The 20,965-nt window shown below is 39.9% G+C and overlaps 3 protein-coding genes across 3 annotated transcripts; all 3 read right to left on the bottom strand.

Annotated features, from left to right (window-relative positions):
* Positions 1 to 568: 568 nt before the first annotated feature.
* Positions 569 to 3,576, bottom strand: LOC138838336 (olfactory receptor 6C4-like). The gene is given in 3 exon segments (XM_070037692.1): positions 569 to 965; positions 1,358 to 2,412; positions 3,511 to 3,576. Coding segments are annotated over 3 exon segments (1,461 nt in total). The 5' UTR covers positions 3,520 to 3,576.
* Positions 3,577 to 9,720: 6,144 nt separating this feature from the next.
* Positions 9,721 to 10,659, bottom strand: LOC138837539 (olfactory receptor 6C2-like). The gene has a single exon (XM_070036430.1). The coding sequence runs from the start codon at positions 10,657 to 10,659 to the stop codon at positions 9,721 to 9,723; it is 939 nt and encodes a 312-aa protein (XP_069892531.1).
* A 9,039-nt stretch (positions 10,660 to 19,698) lies between these two features.
* Positions 19,699 to 20,637, bottom strand: LOC138837523 (olfactory receptor 6C2-like). Its single transcript, XM_070036429.1, has one exon. The coding sequence runs from the start codon at positions 20,635 to 20,637 to the stop codon at positions 19,699 to 19,701; it is 939 nt and encodes a 312-aa protein (XP_069892530.1).
* Positions 20,638 to 20,965: the final 328 nt, after the last annotated feature.

Here is a 20,965-nt window from a genome sequence, read left to right as displayed (position 1 = left end):
CAGTGCACACAAACTCTCAGAGGAACAAGATAGTTGATAGTAGAGGGTATATTGTGGTGAGTGGGGTGAGAAGTCATGGATAAAGTAAAAACTGTCAAATATTTGCTAAAGCTAAAGCAGAGCCACTTTTTAGGGCTGCAAAGTCACTTTAGTCTCATCAGGGAAGTTTATTTGATAAGACCATTTTAATGTCTCGTGTTGCAAAATGCAGCAGTCACACAGTGTTTCCTAAAGGATTTCTAAAAACTGTAAAGCAAAAAAAAAATCTAAGAAAATAAATAATCACAAAATTACTATTTTCCACGAAAATGCTTTCAAAACAGTGTCTTTTACAATGATGTAAATTGGATTAAATGAAAAAAATTATCTATATGAAAGATCAAAGATGCATTTCACAGATAATTTATATTCCATTAATGACTGGATAACCAATTAACAAACAAGGGCCATAGACTTCTTAAAACCAGATCTAAAAAAAAGCAATATAAATACTGATGATAGGAGTGTTTTATACCCCAGACTCCACTGTTCAACTTGGTCCTGTCCTGTAATCTAATCTGTAAAAATCTTAACGGTATAGTGATTCGAGTTTTTGTAACTTCAATGATGTGTTAGAGGACAATGCATCTTTGTTTGAAGAATTTGTTGTATCCAAAGCCTAGAACAGTACTTGACCATGGTGATTAAATACATAAAAAGATGGGTGATTCCTTAAGGTATTAAATGTCTTATTTTTTAGCTCTGAAGTAGTATCCATGTCTTTGAACTCCGCTGCAATATGAACTATACCATAACAGGTAACTGCAAAGGCCAGAAGAATCTGAAGAACTAGTTCTATTGGCAGTGATTCATCTTCCTTTTCTTTTAATCACATATAAGAATGATAATGCACAGTGGAAAAGGCAGCGTGGGAGAGAGCAAAGAAGCCAGTGTCTTCTAGTCCCTTCCACAGAGGGAGCGCCAGGCTTGTTTAAGAACAGTAGCCCAGCCGGGCGCTGGTGGCTCACGCCTGTAATCCTAGCTACTCAGGAGGCTGAGATGTGAGGTTCAAAGCCAGCCCGGGCAGGAGAGACTGTGAGACTCCTATCTCCAATAAACCACCAGAAAACCGGAAGTGGCGCTGTAGCTCAAGTGGTAGAGCGCTTGCCTTGAGCTGAAGAGCTGAGGGACAGCGCCCAGGCCCAGAGTTCAAGCCCCACAGCTGACCAAAAGAAAAAAAAAAAAAGAACAGTAGCCCAACAACCTAGACCATATTCTTGAAGTCAGAACATCTGATATATATGTTTATACACAAATATATATATATACATATATACAAGTGTATGCACATAGATGCATACACATTTTACACACATACACACACATATATAAACTTATCCTGGGGGTCATCACTGGAATACGGAAAGACACAGTACATACTTTACAAGTTGAAAATGCATTTTCCATTGAAATTTTTTCTTTTCTTTAGAACCTCACCACCTTCTTGACATTGTCTTTAAAGGCTTGCTTCACTTGCTGGTTTCTCAGCGTATAAATGAAGGGGTTTAATAAGGGGGTGACAGAGGTAATGAGCACAGCCATGGCTTTGTTGAAAGTACCTTCTTCTTTTGCAGAAGGATTAATGTACATGAACATGCAGCTGCTGTAAGAGAGGGAGATGACCACCAGGTGGGAGGAACAAGTAGAAAAGGCCTTTGTCCTTTGCTGGGCAGAAGGGACGCTCAGAATGGTCCTGATGATGTATGTGTAAGAAAGTATCACCAGCACCAGCGTGACTACTAGAGTCATCGTAGCCAATAGGAAGACTGATAGCTCTAAGGCACTTGTGTCTGAGCAGGCAAGTTCTACCAGGGGCCCGAAGTCACAGAAATAGTGATTCAGAACATTGGAGGCACAGAACTCTACCTGGCTCATCAGGATGATCGGTGGTAAGATAGCTATCAATCCCCCAAGCCAAGAGCAGAACACAAGTTGTAGGCAGACTCTGCTGTTCATGATAATCAGGTAGTGCAGGGGCTTGCAGATGGCCACATAGCGATCATAGGACATGGAGGCCAGGAGGTAAAACTCTGTGGCTCCTAAAAATATAGCAAAAAAATACTGAGTGAAGCAGCCTGCAAAGCTGATGGCTTTATTTCCTGTGGTCATGCTGGTTAGAAACCTGGGAATGAAGATGGATGTGAAGGAGATTTCTAAGAAAGAGAAGTTCCTCAGGAAGAAATACATGGGGGTTTGGAGGTGAGAGTCAAGGCAGGTGAGGATTATGATAGACAGATTTCCGAGGACACTGAGCATGTAGGTGAGGAACAGAAAGATGAAAATCACCACCTGGAGTTCAGGCTGACTTGTGAGGCCCAGAAGAATGAACTCAGTGACCATGGTCCTGTTTCTCATGGTTGACTTTAAGTAGATCTAGAGAGAAAAGGTTAGAAAGAATTAAAAAGAAAAGCCCAAAGAGTTTCTCAGAGTAGGAGAGAAAACTCTTACTTTAACCAACAGAATCAAGTCATCCATTGTTCTCCTTCCCAGTAGCCCATGGGACAATACTTGGCTCCATGAGTGCCTGATCTCTATCTAAGTGACCTTGTTCCTAAAGTCTTCTCTAGGAAGACTTTTGTGATGTTGATCACAAAATACATTACAGAATAATAACTTAGCATTTTTTTCAGAAGAATATATTTTATTTTATTCGTGTGTGTGTGTGTGTGTGTGTGTGTGTGTGTGTGTGTGTGTGTGCTGGTCCTGGATCTTTGAACTCAGGACATGAGCACTGTCTCTGAGTTTTTTTTCTTCTCAAATAGAGTGCTCTACCACTTGAACCACAGCTCCATTTCTGGCTTTTGGTCGTTAACTGGAGATAAGAGTCTCATGAACTTTCCTGCCCTGGCTGACTTTGAACAACCATCCTCCAATCTCAGCCTCCTGAGTGGCTAGGATTTATTGGCATAAGCCACTAGTGAATGGCTAGAAGAATATATTAAAACATTTTAAAAAAGTATCCTTTGTTTTAAAAATTTTTCAATTATCTTTTTTTTCTTTTTTCTTATTGTCAAGGTGATGTACAGAGAGATTACAGTTAGGTAAATAAGGTAATAAGTACATTTCTTGTCAAACTTGTTACCCCTTCCCTCATTTTTCTCCTACATTCCCTCCACCCAACCCCCAAGATCATTTTCAACATATTGTCTTGTGAATATCACTGTTGCATTGGTTCCCCCTTGTCCTTTGTCTCACCATTTGGTTGTTCCCCTTCCTTTCCCTTCAGTTATCTTTAAGTAGTTATTCAAAGAGGTTTCAATTCACCATGTCAGTTCATGTGTACCAGTGCATCTTGATCAATGTCACCCTTTCCATCATTCTTTTAATACCTCCAACCCCACCTATGGAGGGAAGTGCACTTTTAAACTCAACATGTTTATGAAACTCTTCATTTAAAGCATTTTTCCTTAACTCTATTGACATCTCCTTGACTTCTAGGCTCTTAGTAAAAAGACATAAAAAGATATTCACCTGACTCATTTTTCTGCTATTTTCTTCCCTCTGTGATCTCTCGGCAGTCCTGTATGCTCTGGAGAACGTCTGTGGATTCTCATCTGCATTATTCTTCACGTTTCACAATTTCCCTACACAAGCACTGTTGAAGAGCATCTCCTTTTATACATTGAGCCTTTACTTTGCATGAAAAAGGCTCAGGCATCAATGAGTCCTATGAATTTACACATTCTCATTTGTTGGTTTCCTATTGGCAGAGTCTCTAGGACACTGATTTGGGATATGTCCCTGAGAATAAGAATAAGAATCCTGGGAAGGTGGCTCAGTGGTAGAGCACTTGCCTTGCATGCTCAAGGCCCTGGGTTCAATTCCTCAGCACCACATAAGCAAAAAGAAAAAAGCCGGAAGTGGTGCTGTGGCTCAAGTGGTAGAGCGCTAGCCTTGAGCTGAAGAGCTGAGGGACAGTGTCCAGGCCCAGAGTTCAGGCCCCATGACCGGACCCAAAAAAAGAATCCTGAATGATCACAGGTAGCATTTCAGAGTGGGTGATGCTCAGTTGTAAATGATCTCCATCACGCTCAACTCTTCCATCCTCTTTTTTCCCTCAATACAGAAACCTTCACCTTTTTTGACAATAATGTTGTTTTTTTTTTAAATCGTTAAATTGGTAGTTTACAGAGAAGAAAACTCTGTGAAGTTAATCAGCCTTTAGATTTTTCTGATAATCAAAGAATATAAAAGGGCCCCATGCATAAAGTGAGAAAAATCATATCATCATTATTACCAATATGTTCATTTTTTCCTGTACACATTTTAGGGCATTAGGTAACATTAAACACAGACCCAGATCTCCTAACAACTCTTTGTTTCCTGTTTATACAAACCTGTGGTCTTTGGCAAAGATTGCTTTTTCTTCCAGAATTTCACAATTGATTTTTACAATCCATGTCTCCAGGATGATATTGTCACAAAATTTAAAAACATATAATGTTCACAATCGTGACCATCTAAATATCTTCAGTGTAGTGTTTACCTTATGATGTGACTTGCAAAATCTCTGAGTTATCTAAAAGATGACTTATTTTCCATTCATTTGCTACCATTAGCTTTCAAGCACACAAACACACACACATTATCCTTTTCTCAATAGAAGCATCCAAGTTTGTTGGGTTTATTGGGAATGGAGTACATGATCTTCCATTCTAAAAAATACAAGCCAGAACAAAAATCTCATTTTCAGACAGATGCAGTTCTTCACAGGTGTAATAAAAAAGAAAAACAACAACAATAACATGAATGCTTTATTCATAAAGTCTTAGAAGACCTTCATAGATGAAAGAGTCCTTAATATTTCAATTCTAGGAGATTATGTATGCATCCTTAGAAATCAGCTTGTGGGCTGCAGATAGCTAGAGTGTCAGTAAGTTTTATCTACTCTCTTTAGAGAAGACACATTGGGACCAATTTTCTGACAGTGTCAAAGATACCCTATGGACCCAAGTTCAAAATGTGTCATTGAAGCTAATAAATCTCAATTGCTTACAACTTTGGGAACCAATTTGTTAGCACATGGTAGGGAAGAGACACTCCAGAGAGACCATAAGATTAGGGTTCCATTATGCCACAGCATGGCATTTGTGGAGGAGTTGAGACCCAGGGAATGGATTTGCCTAGCCTAGTCATGGTTTCTATTGTCCCTCCCTATAAAAACCAGTTAGACAGTGCTTAATCTTGATCTAAATGAATGGTACTTTATAGTGGACTACCATCACCTTAATGCCATGGTATGCTTCATTATGATATTCAGCCCTAAACTACTGATACTTGGAAAACAGTTGGCTGTTTTGTGCTGCAGTTTGACTAACGTGTTCTAGTCAATGCATTGTTTCAACAGCATTCCAGAAAAAACTGCCTTCATCTGTGAAGAAGTAATGGACTTTCACTTGCTTCCTCATGGGTGTCAGTGCACAATCTTGGCAGGCAGGATCTTCATCACGTTTTATCTTTTTTTTCTTTTTGCCAGTGATACATGTATGATAGTATATATTTTGCTGTTCTTCTATGAGGAAAGGAGGTATTTGCATAGGATATACAAGAATTTGTCATAAACCTTTTGTAGTCTGGTTGGACCATGGCTTCCTACAAAATCTAATGCCCTGTCACTTCATAAAGAAATTGTGGGCATTCCCAGTTAGTCTGGAGATGGTCCGTACTGGTGACAGTGAGTGGCATCTCACGTTCATTGGCACTTACTACTTTAACCCAATACTTACCTTCTTCTACTTCAAAATGCAGCTGCTGCACATGAAGAAAACGTGATCATTGTCTTTCTGAGTCTAGTTTATTTCACTTAAAAACACGAGGATCTCTGATACCATCCATTTTCCTGCCAGTGAAAACATTCTTCTTTTCGTTAGTTCCATCATGGGCCATCTTGTATGTAAACCACGTTTTCTTTATCCATTTATCTGTCAGTGGACACCCAGACAGACCCCCTATCTTGGTTACTGTGAATGGTGTTACATTGAATTTGAGTGTACAGGTATCGCTATCATAGGCTGACTTCCTTTGATTTCTTTGGGTATATACCCAGAAGTGGTACAGCAGGATCATATGATTTTGCTTTTTCTTTTTTTATTGAGGAATCTACATACTGAATCCTATTGCAGTGGAATAATTTACCTTCCTACCAATGGTAGCTCTCTGTGCCTTTTAGTTGTGATGTCACCTCTTTATTCAATCATTATGCCCTTCTACTTTTCTATTCTTTTTTTTCTTGATTTCACTAAGATTTTTTTATTGCAAAAATACCATACAGAGGAGTTACAATTACATGGGCAAGGTAATTAGTGCATTTCTTATCAAGCATTGTTGCCTCCTCCTTTGTTTCCCCTAACCATCCCTTCCCATCTCTCCCCCTCCTCCTCCCCTGCCAAAGTTGTAAAGTTCATTTTCTTCGACATAGCATCTTGTACATCTCATTGTTGCAATGGGTCCACCTGTATCCCTATTTAAACAGCTTCTTTTTTCCCCTTCCCTTCCACAAATTATACCAACATCAAATACAGTGGAAACAGGGGTTATACAGTGGGGGGAGGGACATACAAAGCAACAAAGAAATATCTTGTAAATATGTTAGACACAATAGCAAGAAAGAAAAAAAACATTTGAGTCCTTATCTCAGGGTTCACTTCGCAAATAAGGGAAACCATGGGACCTATGACATTGTCCCATTTGTTAGGAAATGGAAAGACTTGGAAAAAATTATATTAAGTGAAGTAAGCCAGGCCCAAAGAAACATAGGTCCCATGGTTTCCCTTATCACTAAGAATTCTATTGGTAGGTACTTTTACAACTGAGGAAAACAAAGCTTAGAAAGGTGTTACATTTATCAGAATTCCTATATCACTCTCTTTATACTTGAACACTTGCATGTTCATATAGAAAGATGAAATTCCATTTATGCTAATTCTAACCAATTGTTTCCATGTGTGCTCCAGTGCTGAGCCCCCGACTTTAAAAAAGTGTCAATATTTAATTTTCAAAAGGAAGATAAAGGGTACTTTATAGAGGAGCCTTACACAGAGACTTATTGAAAGTTACAAAGTTCACAATCATTCCTGGAAGTAAAATATAATCTGTCTTATTCTAGGTGCAATTATTTCTCCACTAAAAGAAAAGGAGGAAATAACCACCATTGACTATAGTCTCTCTTGTTATTTTAACTGTCTCCATTCACAGAATCACAGAAGAAATTTCTAAGTGTCATCTTTCCCCAGGAGTCAAATCAGTAGCTTTTTTTTTTTTTGAAGAAAGAAATTGAAGATGTTTTGAAAGTCCACCCATGTTCATGGGCAGAATTAACATTGTGAAAGTGGTTATATTACCAAAATGATCTACAGATAATGTCTATCAAAATCCTCTCTTTCATCCCAAAATTACAAAAATAGAAAAACTATCCAAAAAGTGATATAGAAACAAAAAAATACCCCAACTAACCAAAGCAATCTGCAGGAACAGATATACTTCAGAACCATTGTGACAAAGCCCGACAGGAAGAACATGGAATAGCCGGCTTAGAAAGAAATCCATGTGGGGCCGGGAAGGTGGCTCAGTGGTAGAGCACTTGCCTTGCATGCCTGAGGCCCTGGGTTCGATTCCTCAGCACCACATAAGCAAAAAGAAAAAAGCCGGAAGTGGTGCTGTGGCTCAAGCGGTAGAGTGCTAGCTTTGAGCTGAAGAGCTGAGAGATAGCTCCCAGGCCCAGAGTTCAGGCCCCATGACCGGACCCCCCCCCAAAAATATATATTTTTTGGATTCTTTATTCATTAGTTAATGTTATAAGACTTTATGATTGAGATTGGATGTTTTTATACTTACAAAAATGTTTGAAAATATTTAGAAAAATAATTAGCAAACCCTTTTAGTGAATAATTTAGCTAAAAGAATGTATCAGCTGTCATTTATATTGTGTCCATCCCATTAATCTTTCTAAGCCTGGTAAGCTAACATTCCAAAGAGACCACAAATACACTTATACATGCTGACAAACAGAAAATGCAGTTATACATGCTGACAAACAGATACTAGTGATATGAAATCCTATTTATACAGAGACAGAGGCCTTTTTTGTTGTTGTTGTTGGTCATGGGGCTTGAACTTTGGGCCTGGACACTGTCCCTCAGCTCAAGGCTAGCGCTCTATCACTTGAGCCACAGTGCCACTTCCAGTTTTCTGAGTGGTTTATTGGAGATAATAGTTTCACAGACTTTCCTGCTAAGGCTGGCTTTGAACTGTGATCCTCAGATCTCAGCCTCCTGAGTAGCTAGGATTACAGATGTGAGCCACCAGTGCCTGGCCAGAGCTTTTTTTGGGGTATGTGTTAGTAACTGGGACTAAAGCAGGGCTTTACAACACTCTTGCTTAGCTATTCCTGCCTTCCTTCCCACCCTCCCTCCTTCCCTTCCTTTCTTCCTTCTTTCTTTTCTTCTGTTGGCCATGGGGCTTGAATTCAGGGCCTAAGTACTGTCCTGAACTCTTTTTGTTCAAGGCTAGTGTTCTACCACTTTTTAGCCACAGAGCCACTTACAGGTTAATTGGAGGTAAGAGTTTCACAGACTTTCCTGCCCAGGCTGGCTTTGAACCACAATCTTCAGATCTTAGCTCCTAAGTAGCTACAAGTACAGGCATGAGCCACCAGTGCCCTGCCTTGCTTAGCTAATTCATTCAAGGCTAAGGCTCTACCACATGAGTCACATCTCCGTGTCTGGCTTCTTTTGCTGATTGATTAGAGATAGAAGTTTTTCAGATTGGTCTGCCTGGACTGGCTTTGAACCATGATCCCTAGCTCTGTCTCCTGAATAGCTAACATTATGAGCTACTGGTGAGATTCAGCTTTCATAAAATGAAGCTATACAACTTCTATATGTATATATGTATATAAAGTGAAGCTATACAACAAGTGGACATGGAGGCAAATTTCAGTTGGTAGTTATACCTCTGTGACAAGTAGGAGAAATAAATGAGTTTTATCAAAAAAGGTCCTCCCAGGGTCGCTCTGGCAGACACAGCCCATCATTCCTGGTGTCCATGGGGGATGTGAGACTCAGAGGGATATGCCAGTCAGTGCAAGAAAAGATGAGTGCCAATATGCATCATCATAAACTGATGATATCAGAATCTCTTGATTCTGCTCACAATAACAGCAATGTTAGATGTGTGGATGATTATTGTTGGGACTAGTTCTGGGGCTAGATACCTGGATCAAGAGTGGGCTCTAGAGGTCACAGAATTGTGCTGTGATTTAAAAACAATGTCTAAAGTAGAAGTAAGAAAAAAAAAAACCAAAGTAGAAATGAGGCATTCTTTCACATTTGTGTGTGTGTGTGTGTGTGTGTGTGTGTGTGTGTGTGTGTGTGTGTGTGTGTGTGTGTGTGTGTGTGTGTGTGTGTGTGTGTGTGTGTGTGTGTGTGTGTGTGCTGGTTCTGGATCCTGGGTCCTGGGCATTGTCCCCTGGCTTTTTTGCTCAAGGCTGGCTCTCTACCATTTGAGTCACAGCTCTACTTCCAGCTTTTGGGTGGTTACTTGGAAATAAGAGTCTCACCGACTTTCTTGCTAGGGCTTGGCTTCAACCTGTGGTTCTCAGATCTTAGCCTCCTGAGCAACTGGGATGACTGGCATGAGCCACCAGCATCTAGTTCACATGTTGTCATTTTCCACAGCTGCTCTTCAGTTCTTGGTGATTGAGGCAGTTCGTTTGATCATGCCTTTGAAAGCTTGAACCACTTGCTTGTTCCTCAGGGTGTAAATGAATGGATTCATAACTGGAGCGACAGAAGTTGTGAGCACCGACACCACCTTATTAACAGCTACCCCTTCTTTGGCAGATGGTTTCACATAGATGAAGATGCAGCTTCCATAAGTGATAGAAACCACAATTATATGGGAAGAACAAGTAGAAAAAGCCTTTTTCCTTTGCTGGGCAGAAGGGAATCTGAGAATGGTCTTGATGATGTAGGTGTAGGACAGAGTCACACATGCTAATGTAAACAGCAGTGTCAGCACAGCCAAAGTTAAGACATACCGCTCTATAAGCTTTGTGTCAGAGCAGGTGATCTTCAGGAGAGGGGCAGCATCGCAGCCAAAGTGATCGATGACATTGGACTTGCAGAACTCAAATTCTAGACCCATGCCAAATGGTGGGATGACGATAAGGAGGGCTATGATGTAAGAACTCACAAGCAATCTGATGCAAACCCTATTGTTCATGATGGTTGTGTAATGCAGGGGTTTGCAGATAGCTACATAGCGGTCATAGGACATGGCAGTCAGCAGGAAGAACTCAGTTACACCCAGGACGATAGCAAAGAACATTTGAGTGGCACATGCATTGTAGGTAATAGTATTGTCACCAGATGCCATTGTGTAGAGGAATCTAGGGATGCAGACAGTTGTGAATGTGACTTCCAAGATGGAGAAATTCCGTAGGAAAAAGTACATGGGAGTTTTTAGGTGAGAATCCACCAGTGTGAGAGTGATGATGACCAGATTGCCCACAACACTCAACAAATAGGTTAGAAACAAAAAGATAAAGAGCAGAATCTGCAGAGTTGAATCATCTGTTAGGCCCATTAGGATGAATGTAGTTATTGCTGTATAATTTTTCATCACTGATTCCTGACTGTGGCCTGGTCTGCAATGTAAAGATAAGAGAAATTTGTTTGGAGATTGGAATTGTCGGCAGAGTTAATACTGGGTGAGGTAAGACTGTTGGTGACGGCAAATTTTTATTTGTTTCTTGTTAATAAAGAGTATTATTGGAGTTATAGTTAACCAATAATTCTATAGACAAACTCAGCCTTACACTAAAGTCAGATGACTTTATTATGATTTTTTTTGTGTGTGAAGGGCGGTACTGGGACTTGAACTCAGGGCCTGTAGTCTTTTATCTTTTTTTTTTCCCCAGTCACAAATGGAACTCTACTACTTGACTCACTTTTGATTTTCTGCTGGTTATTTGGAGATGAGTTTCCCAGGTTTGTCTGCCTAGGTTGGTTTTGAATCATGATTTTCAGATCTCAGCCTCTTGAGTGGCTAGGATTACAGGTGTGAGCCACTGGTGCCCAGCTTGTTAATGATTCCAATTACTATATTCATAGCACTAAGTTCTAAGTCTAAGGCATTCTTTGATTGACAACCCCACAGAAACAAACCCATTTTATATGATCTGTGAGACTGAATAGAAAGAACTTCTAAACCACATGTGGCTTGTGATCTGATTAGTATAATAGCTGTGGATGTGCTCATCATCTTGGTTTGATGTGGGACCTGGAGTTCGGGTTGTGAAATTAAAATTATTCTACTTTCTGCCTGGTGTTGCATTGATTTTCAAACACAAACCTTTCCAAGAAACGGTGGTGCTAGGAACTTCTAGAAATCTGACTTGAGTGTGTAATAAGTGGTTGGAACATTACAATTTCTTTCTTTCTTTCTTTCTTTCTTTCTTTCTTTCTTTCTTTCTTTCTTTCTTTTTTTTTTTTTTTTTGGGTCTGGTCATGGGGCCTGAACTCTGGGCCTGGGCGCTGTCCCTCAGCTCTTCAGCTCAAGGCTAGCGCTCTACCACTTGAGCCACAGCGCCACTTCCGGCTTTTTTCTTTTTGTTTATGTGGTGCTGAGGAATCGAACCCAGGGCCTCGGGCATGCAAGGCAAGCACTCTACCACTGAGCCACCTTCCCAGCCCGAGCATGACAATTTCTTTCTGAGGTATGGTAACATCTCTCAGGAAATGATCACTCTGGACCAAGTGGAGAATGATGTCTGTTACCCTTCCTGATTCAGGCTTCCCGGGCCTCCATGGAATGCCTGCTCAGGTACTCAGCCAGGTCTAAGCCCAGTTCATCTGTATTATTCTGTTTGTAAACATCAACATTCATTGGTGTCCTACTCTTGTAACAGGTACTGGAAAGCTGTTTTGGCTGAGTGGTGCTGAGTCTTTACTTGGGTTCATGGATTAATTAAAAGCAAGATAAAAGCTTGGCATTTTTGCCTTTATTTTCTATCTGTGTCTTTTGCCCCAAGCCATTCTTTCCTGCAGGCACATTGCAGCAGGAAGCCAGGAAGGAACTGTCAGGAAACAAGTCCAGTCTGCCAAGCATGAAGGATTCTTTTTTTTTTTTTTTTTTTGTCGGTCGTGGGGCTTGAACTCTGGGCCTGGGTGCTGTCCCTCAGCTCTTCAGCTCAAGGCGAGCGCTCTACCACTTGAGCTACAGCGCCACTTCCGGTTTCCTGGTGGTTTATTGGAGATAGGAGTCTCACGGTCTCTCCTGCCCTGGCTGGCTTTGAACCGTGATCCTCAGATCTCAGCCTCCTGAGTAGCTAGGATTACAGGCGTGAGCCACCAGCGCCCGGCTACATGAAGGATTCTTATTGTAACAAGTTCTCACTTGACCAATCCTGAGATACTGGGCTGTCACAAGTGTCTGACTACCTCTAAACAGTCTGTGAATAGTACTCTTTTTTTAAAATTTAATTTAATTTTATTTGTGAACATACTGTACAGAGGAGTTACAATTACATGGGCAGGATAATGCGTACATTTGAATAGTACTCTTTAACTCTGCATACCTTTTGCCCCTGACCCTTAATTTTTTTCTCTCTTTTTTTTTTTTACCCTTCACCTCCCAATTTTTTTCTCTCTTAACCCTATAACACATCTCTGTATCCTGAAGATGACTGAATAAAGGCTAGAAAGCTATCTCCCAATGGCTGCTTGTACCATGTAATAAATCTCCTTCCCTTGCTTTTCACCATGTCTATTTGGCATATGTGAGCAAGTAGCTAGACTTATAGAATCCCAGGTATTTGAATTTAGGGTCTAAAATTCCAGTTTCAATCTCATTTGAAACGTATTAGGGCAACTTGTGTAGGACAGCATATGAAAGCTCATTGATTTATTGTGTTATTTTCCTAACAGAATGTTTTCAAATACGCCTTGTGATACTGTTCATTAAAGAGAGGGAATAAAGGGATACAGGTGGACCCATTGAAACAATGAGATGTACAAAACACTATGTTGAAAATGAACTTTACAACTTCAGGCATGGGGGGCGGGGAGAGGGAGGAGTTGGGAAGGGGGGATGGGAGGGACAGTTGGAGAAAAACAAAGGAGGGGGTAACAATGCTTATTAGGAAATGTACTCTTTAACTTACTCATGTAACTGTAACCCCTCTGTACAGTATCTTTACAATAAAAATATATATTAAAAAAGAAATATAATTCAAGGAAAGGTTGTTTTACTAGATAATCAACTCATTTGTCCCTATTTGTAGCTTATACAATTTATTAAATAGAAATTTCAGGACCTTTCTGCAGAACTATTGGATAAAGTAGTTTGGAATAACCCATGAAAATATGAAAATCTGTATTAAAAAATCTCTCTAGGTAATTAGAGTTAAGGTTGGGAACTCCGGTTTATGCAATTCCTGATAGAGCCAGGATTAATCAGTGTAGAGCACTAATTAGTGTCCACTCCCCTCAGGACAGAAATAATAATTAAATGAATTGTATTTTTGAGACAATAATAACTGAAATTTTGGTTAGATAAATGAGTGAATATACTGAGATGTATGTTTCTTTCATGTGTAATGAATATAATTTTGTTAATAGGAATTAGTATTTCCTATGAATATGTCTGTCAAAGCAAAGACCAGATAGTTAAATGCTTATTGCTTGTATCTGGTATCAGAAAAGTTAAAGGCCTAGTGTAGAGTGACTGCTCAATAAATGTTTCATAAGTCATTCATAAACGTTTAAAAAAAAGAGGGAGAGGGAATCAAGCCAGGCTCTGGTGGCTCATACCTCTAATCCTAGAGACTCAGGAGGCTGAGATCTGGGAATCACAATTCAAAGCCAGCCTGGACAGGAAAGTCTGAGACTCTTATATCTTATATATAAGATATATAAGACTCTTATATGGTTCAAAGTGGTAGAGTGTTATCCTTGAGCAAAAGAGCTCAGGGGACAGCGCCCAGGTCCTGAACTCAAGCCCTATGATAGATGCAGGGTGGGAGGGTGGGGGAGGGGTGCTGGTGGAGGAGGGAGAGAGAGAAGGAGAGAGAGGGAGGGAGAGAGAGAATGGGAATCATCCCCACTTGTAGATACTCAAATTTAAATATTTGGTAGACATTTAGGATTGGGAATAAGAAATTTCTCCAAGATCTTTCCCTAACAAGGAATGCCTTATTCTTAAAATGTCTTTCCAAAACACTTTTTTTTTTTCTAAAGTCTTATTAAAATCCAAATTTCACTTGTCAGAAAATAGAGTGCCATCCTTTTTTTTTTTCTGCCTTTGGTTGTTACTGGGGTTTGAATTCAGGGCCTGGGTACTGCCCCTTAACTTTTCTTCTCAAGACTAGTGTTCTATTACTTGAGCTACAGCTCCACTTCCAGATTTTTTGATAGTTAATTGGAGATAAGAGTCTCATAGGCTTTCCTATTCAGGTTGGCTTTTAGCAATGATCTTTATGTCTCAGCTGCCTGCTAAGAATTCAAATGTGATCCATCTGCACCAGACTTTGAGTTTTTATAGTGTTTCTTGTCAAGAAACACAATGCCAGGCATCAGTGGCTTATGCCACTGATAATCTTAGCTACTCAGGAGGCTGGTATCTGAGGATTGCAGCTCTAAGCAAGCCCTGGTAGGAAAGCCTGTGAGATCCCTATCTCCAATTAACCACCAGAATACACCAGAAATGTCACTGTGGCTCAGAGTGGTAGAGGCTAGCTTTGAGCCAAAGAGCTTGGGAACAATGCCCAGTTCCTGAGTTCAAGTCCTATGATCAGAAAAACAAAAGAAACACTGCTAATTGTATTTTAGGTTTTGAAACTTGTAAGTCAAAGCCTTTTGCCCTGTGACTTTCAAGGATTTGAGTTCTACATGGTAAACAGCTAACATGATGAAAGTAAGTAAATCATACTCACGATTCTGATGGCTGTTTAGGGCTTCCATGGGCAACTTAACCACAAAGATCTTTAGGGGACTCTTGCCAAAGAGTTTGTTAATTCTGATGTTATCACTACACTTTTCATGTAACTGGTGCTTGCCATCACTGCCAAGTGTGTGATTAGAGATCTCCTAGGTTCCCATTGTCCATAAAACCCAAGTCTTCCTCAAATGTCCTTTCTCTCCAGCAAGTCTTATAAGAACACCAAAGGGTATGTTCTTTCTCACTCTGAAAACTTTTTTTGTCGCTCTAATGCCAGTAAAAGCGCACATTAGTGTCGAAAGAGTTTAAGACCAAAGCGATGAGAAACATTTTAGTTGGGGTAGGAGCAGTATCTAGACCTCTCTACGGGAAGCAGGGTTGCCCTGTAAATTCTCTATTAATAAGAATGGTATAACTTATATCTGTTTGGTTCTCAACAGATATTTAGTGATCATTTGATTAAAGAAAAACCCAAACTACAATACCCTTTGGGATTCTAGATACAAAAAGTGCTAATTAACCTCTAGTGTAATAGACTTCGTGAGGAAAAGAATTCAACAGCTATCAGTGGGTACAGTGCTGGTGGGAATGGGGGGATGAAACAACAGAATCATAAAGAGGTCAGGTGCAAAACACCCAGAAGAGAAAGCACCAGGGTGGTTTCTTTGTCCCTTTTCTTTTCACTGCAGAGGGATTCTTCAAGGGACTTCAAAGATGCCTCACTAGGGATTCCCAGACATGTTGCCTTCCCATTAAGTCACACATCTTCTACCACAGGAGAAATAGCTTTTGCTTCGGTTTTTGAGCTCTCTATAACCCGAAGTGTGTTTTGCCCATTTGTGTGACTCATTATCATTAGTGATTAGAAAAGTGAGCACTCATTCTTCCTCTTTCAATTAATTTTTTTAATTAAGTTTTTTATTGTGAAAATACTGTACACAGGGGTTGCAGTTATATGAGCAAGGTAATGAGTACATTCCTTATCCAGCATTGTTGCCTCCTCCTTTGTTTTTCCCCTACCAATTAATTTTTTAATCTACTGTCAGATCTCTCTAGTAACAAATTAGCAAAAGAACAAATCCTTATTTATTTACTTAAAAAATTATCCTTACCGGGCGCCGGTGGTTCATGCCTGTAATCCTAGCTACTTAGGAGGCTGAGATCTGAGGATCACAATTCAAAGCCAGTCCAGACAGGAAGGCCCACCAGTCTCTTATTTCTAACTAATACAGAAAAAAAACTGGAAAGTAGTGTTGTGGCTCAATAGTAGAGGGTTAGCCATGAGCAAAAGGAGCTTAAGGATAGCATCCAGGCCCAGAGTTCAAGGCTCAGGCCCAGGACAAAAAGGGGGTTTCAATTCAACATTTCAGTTTATGAGCACAGTACATCTTGGTCAATGTCATTTCTTCTATCATTCTTCCCCATGTGTTGAAACCCCACTCCTCCCTTTGTATCGATATCTATCTATCTATATATATATAGAGAGAGTTAATAAAAGAAGTGAAGGACCTCTATGACAAAAACTTTAAAAACCTGAAAAAGGAAATTAAAGCAGAACTAAGCAAGTGGAAAACCTCCCATGCTCCTGGATTGTATTAACTTCGTGAAGATGACAATACTGCCAAAGGCTATCTACAAATTCTATGCGATATCCCAATCTCATTCTTCAATGAAATAGAAGAAGCAACCCAAAAAAAGACCCCGAATAGCAAAAAACAATCCTTAGTAGAAAGAACAGTGCTGGAGGAATATCAATTCCAAATTTCAAACTCTACTACAAAGCCATAGTAATCAAAACAACTTGGTACTGGCATAAGAACAGACTTGAGGACCAATGGAATAGGACTGAAGACCCAGTGCTGAGGAATCGAATCCAGGGCCTCATGCTTGCAAGGTAAGCGCTCTACCACTGAGCCACCTTCCCAGCTCAGCTGGGGAGGTTTTAAAATATTCAAAGTAGCTCTGGCCTAACTCTCTGTACTGTGATGGCACACTTGGTGTGATTCTCTGGCTTAGGACTGGTCACTGGATCACTAAAACTGCTTTCTATGCAAGAGCTTGTTTAACCTCCAGCTTCTCCTCCTCCATCTTCCCGGAACCCAGATGCCCCTCAGTAGATGAATGGATCAAGAAAATGTGGTATATATACACTAAGGAATTCTATGCCTCCATCAGAAAGAATGACATTGCTCCATTTGTTAGGAAATGGAAAGACTTGGAAAAAATTATATTAAGTGAAGCAAGCCAGGCCCAAAGAAACATAGGTCCCATAGTTTCCCTTATTTGCAATATCTAGTATATGTCTGAGTCAAGCAGAAAAGGTCAGATAAGGTGATGTTAGGGAAATGAACCCTAAGATATGTATTCAAATTTTTTTTTCTTTCATGTGATTGTTTCTAGCACATTTATAAGATGATTTCTTTGTTGCTTTGTATGTCCCTCCCCCACAGTATAACCCCTGCTTTCACTGTATTTGATGTAGGTATAATTTGTGGAGGGGAAGGGGAAAAACAAATCGTTTAAATAGGGATACAGGTGGACCCATTGCAACAATGAGAAGTACAAGTTGTCATGTCCAAACGAACTTTACAACTTTGGTGGCGGGGGGGTGGAGAAGGGGGAGCGGGGAGAATTAGGTGGAGGGGCAGGGGGAGGATGGGAAGGGATGGGAAGGGGAAACAAAGGAGGTGTACTCATTATCTTGCCCATGTAATTGTAACCCCTCTGTACAGTATTTTCACAATAAAAAAAAAAAAGAGAAAGCACAAAAAAATATTCTAAGTAGCTTTTCTGTCTAAAGAATGGCCATTTTGGGATCAATTGTGCTAACAAACAATGTGTTTCCTGAGGAGGGTATCTTGATATTGGAAACTAATAAAGATTCTTTGTTGCCATCTCCAAGAACAAAAGCAAAATAGATATTTAGAAGAAGGCACTCCAGAGAGACTGGAGAGCAATTGCAATGGGAGCAACAAACACAAGTCATCAGCAGTATAAGGAGGAAAGCATCTGAGTAGGAGTACTGGGCCAAATGTCATTTTGGGATTGGCTGGTCAGCAGAAGGGATCTCTAAATTTTCTTTTAAGCCTATCATTTAGAGAGTGAGGAGTCTTTATCAGCATAAAGAAAGTCATTATTACTTAACTGGAGGATGGTATTTATTTTGTATAGACCCTTGAAATTTCTTTTAAAGAATAGCTTTAGATTACAGAGAAATTGGGAAGATAATACAGAGTTTGAGCCACACATACCTTATGTGCGCCCATTTCCTTTTATTAATAATATCTTCCATTATCATGATGAAGCTGATAATGATGACTTGAACATAAAAGGCAATATATATATATATATATATATATATATATATATATATATATATATATATATACATACTGTTCTTTGGTGCTGGTAGTGGGGCTTGAACTCAGGGCGTAGGCACAGTCCTTTAGCTTTTTTGCTCAAAGCTAGCACTCTGCCATTTGAACCATACCTCTTCTTCCAGCTTTTTGGTGGTTATTAGAGATAAGAGTCTCACAGATGTTCCGGTCCAGGCTGACTTGGAACCACAATCCTCAGATTTCAGCCTCCTGAGTAGCTACGATTACAGGCAGTGATGGTAGAAGACATTGAATGCTGGGAGCCTTGTTCTTTCTTTATTGTAGTCATATCCTATTTCAAGATACAATAATCTCAGGTAATAATCCCAGATAATTTCTGGAAAGTCCAGTGGAAATGCTTTTTGGATATTAGTTTAAAAGGAAGAGTGATCATTCTTATGGATTTTGAAATTTCACCATTAGCACCTTTTACATATTTCTGAAAAAAATGCACATTTTAAAACTATATATAAAACTGGAGGGGCTGGGAAGGTGGCTCAGTGGTAGAGTGCTTGCCTTCATGCATGAGGTCCTGGGTTCGATTCCTCAGCACCACATAAACAAAAAGAAAAAAGCCAGAAGTGGCGCTGTGGCTCAAGTGGTAAAGTGCTAGCCTTGAGCTGAAGAGCTGAGGGACAGCGCCCAGGCCCAGAGTTCAGGCCCCACAACCGGATCCAAAAAACAAACAAACAAACAAACAAACAAGAAACTGGAGCTAGGAAGGTTGAGGGGGTGGGAGGCTGGGAAGGATAGGAAAGATGATGAGGAATGACATTGACCAAGATGCATTTTACTCATAAATTGATATGTTGAATTGAAACCTCTTTGTACAACTACTTAAATAAAATAAAATAAAAAATTTAAAGTGAAACAAACACAAAACAAAACAAGAAAGAGCTCTGGAGTGCTGCATTTTTCTTTACATTGTTTTTCAAGTTTCAGTGAAGAATCTTTAATTACTCTTCAACAATTTGGGCTCAATATCAAAGTCTTCTCCCAAAGTGAGGGACAGTCCCTGAGCATTTAGAGTCTGGCTGTACATATGGCAAGAAGTATGTTTGTTTACTTGTATGTTCTCTTTTTAACATTAGGGATTTGGGAAATCTAATCTGTGGTGCATACTATAATTGAAAAAAAATCATTCTAAGTTAAGTTTATAAAGACAGTGAAATAAGTTGACTGGTCTTGTTTTAGATTAGAAGAACAAAAAAAAAAGAAAACCACCTCTGGGGTAATAGTATATTGATGAAACTATTCAATAGGAAGAGATCTTATATATGTGAAGTTCACGACTGTTGCTCACGGTTGCTCATATTTCAATTCTGTTTGATGTAGCAACAGGTTCTTACTTCTTTGTGAGAAACACAATCCGTTTTACTGTGTCTTTGAAGGCTTCTTTCACTTGTTTGTTTCGAAGTGTATAAATGAAAGGGTTGAGCAAAGGGGCAACGGAGGTTGTGAGTACAGACACTACCTTATTAATGGCCACACCCTCCTTTGCTGAGGGTTTGATGTAGATGAAGATACAGCTGCCATAAGTGATGGAAACCACGATCATGTGGGAAGAGCAGGTAGAAAAGGCCTTTTTCCTTTGTTGAGCAGAAGGGAGCTTTAGGATCGTCTTGACAATATATATGTAGGACAGGACCACACATACTAGAGTAACAATGAGTGTCAATATGGCAAAACTCAAGATAATCTTCTCAATGAACACTGTGTCTGAGCAGGTTATCTGCAGAATAGGAGAGGTATCGCAGCCAAAATGATCAATCACATTTGAGTCACAGAATTCCAGCTGGAGGCCTACACCAAGAGGTGGCAGAATGATCAGCAAGCCAGCACCCCAGCAGCAGAGAACGAGTATAGTGCAAACATGGTTGTTCATGATGGTTGTATAATGCAAAGGTTTGCAAATGGCCACATAACGGTCATAAGACATGGCAGCCAGGAGAAAGAATTCTGTTGCTGCAAAGAGGACAATAAAAAACAATTGGGTGGCACAAGCATTATAAGTAATAATATTATCTCCTGTTGTCATACTATACAGGAATCTGGGAATACAGGCTGTGGTGAATGAGATTTCTAAGAAAGAGAAATTCCGGAGGAAAAAATACATGGGAGTTTTAAGACGGGAATCCACAAGCGTGAGGGTGATGATGATGAGGTTTCCAGTCACACTTAACATGTAGGTAAGAAACAAAAATAGGCAAAGTACAAGTTGTAGTTTGGGGTCATCTGTTAATCCCAGCAGGATGAATGTTGTTATGGCTGTATGATTTCTCATCACTACCTTGTGCCAAGTGACAAGTGATTGAACCTAGAGAGAGAGAGAGACAGAGAGACAGAGAGATACAGAGAGAGACAGAGAGAGATAGAGGGACACACACAGAGAGACAGAGAGAAAGAGAGACAGAGAGAGCCATAAAAATCTGGCTATCAGAATGAAGATATCCCAATTGGCCAGTTTACACACACTTAATCTTTTACTTGATTAGTTTGTTAACATAGCTTTGTAATCAATGTCCTACTAGGAGATGTTTAAAAAGTATCTCATGTAAGCTGGGTGCTGGTGGCTCATGCCTGTAATCCTAGCTTTTCAGGTGGCTGAGATC

This window comes from Dipodomys merriami, unplaced genomic scaffold, assembly GCF_024711535.1.
Source record: "Dipodomys merriami isolate MVZ:Mamm:240054 unplaced genomic scaffold, mDipMer1.0.p SCAF_10, whole genome shotgun sequence".
NCBI classification, from domain to species: domain Eukaryota; kingdom Metazoa; phylum Chordata; class Mammalia; order Rodentia; family Heteromyidae; genus Dipodomys; species Dipodomys merriami.
The sequence above is the reverse complement of the archived record's forward strand: the minus strand, read 5'-3'. Positions and strand labels throughout refer to the sequence as shown.

Coding starts and splice junctions, on each gene's coding strand:
- LOC138837523 (XM_070036429.1), bottom strand. CDS start 20,637: ATGAGAAATCATACAGCCATAACAACATTCATCCTGCTGGGATTAACA.
- LOC138837539 (XM_070036430.1), bottom strand. CDS start 10,659: ATGAAAAATTATACAGCAATAACTACATTCATCCTAATGGGCCTAACA.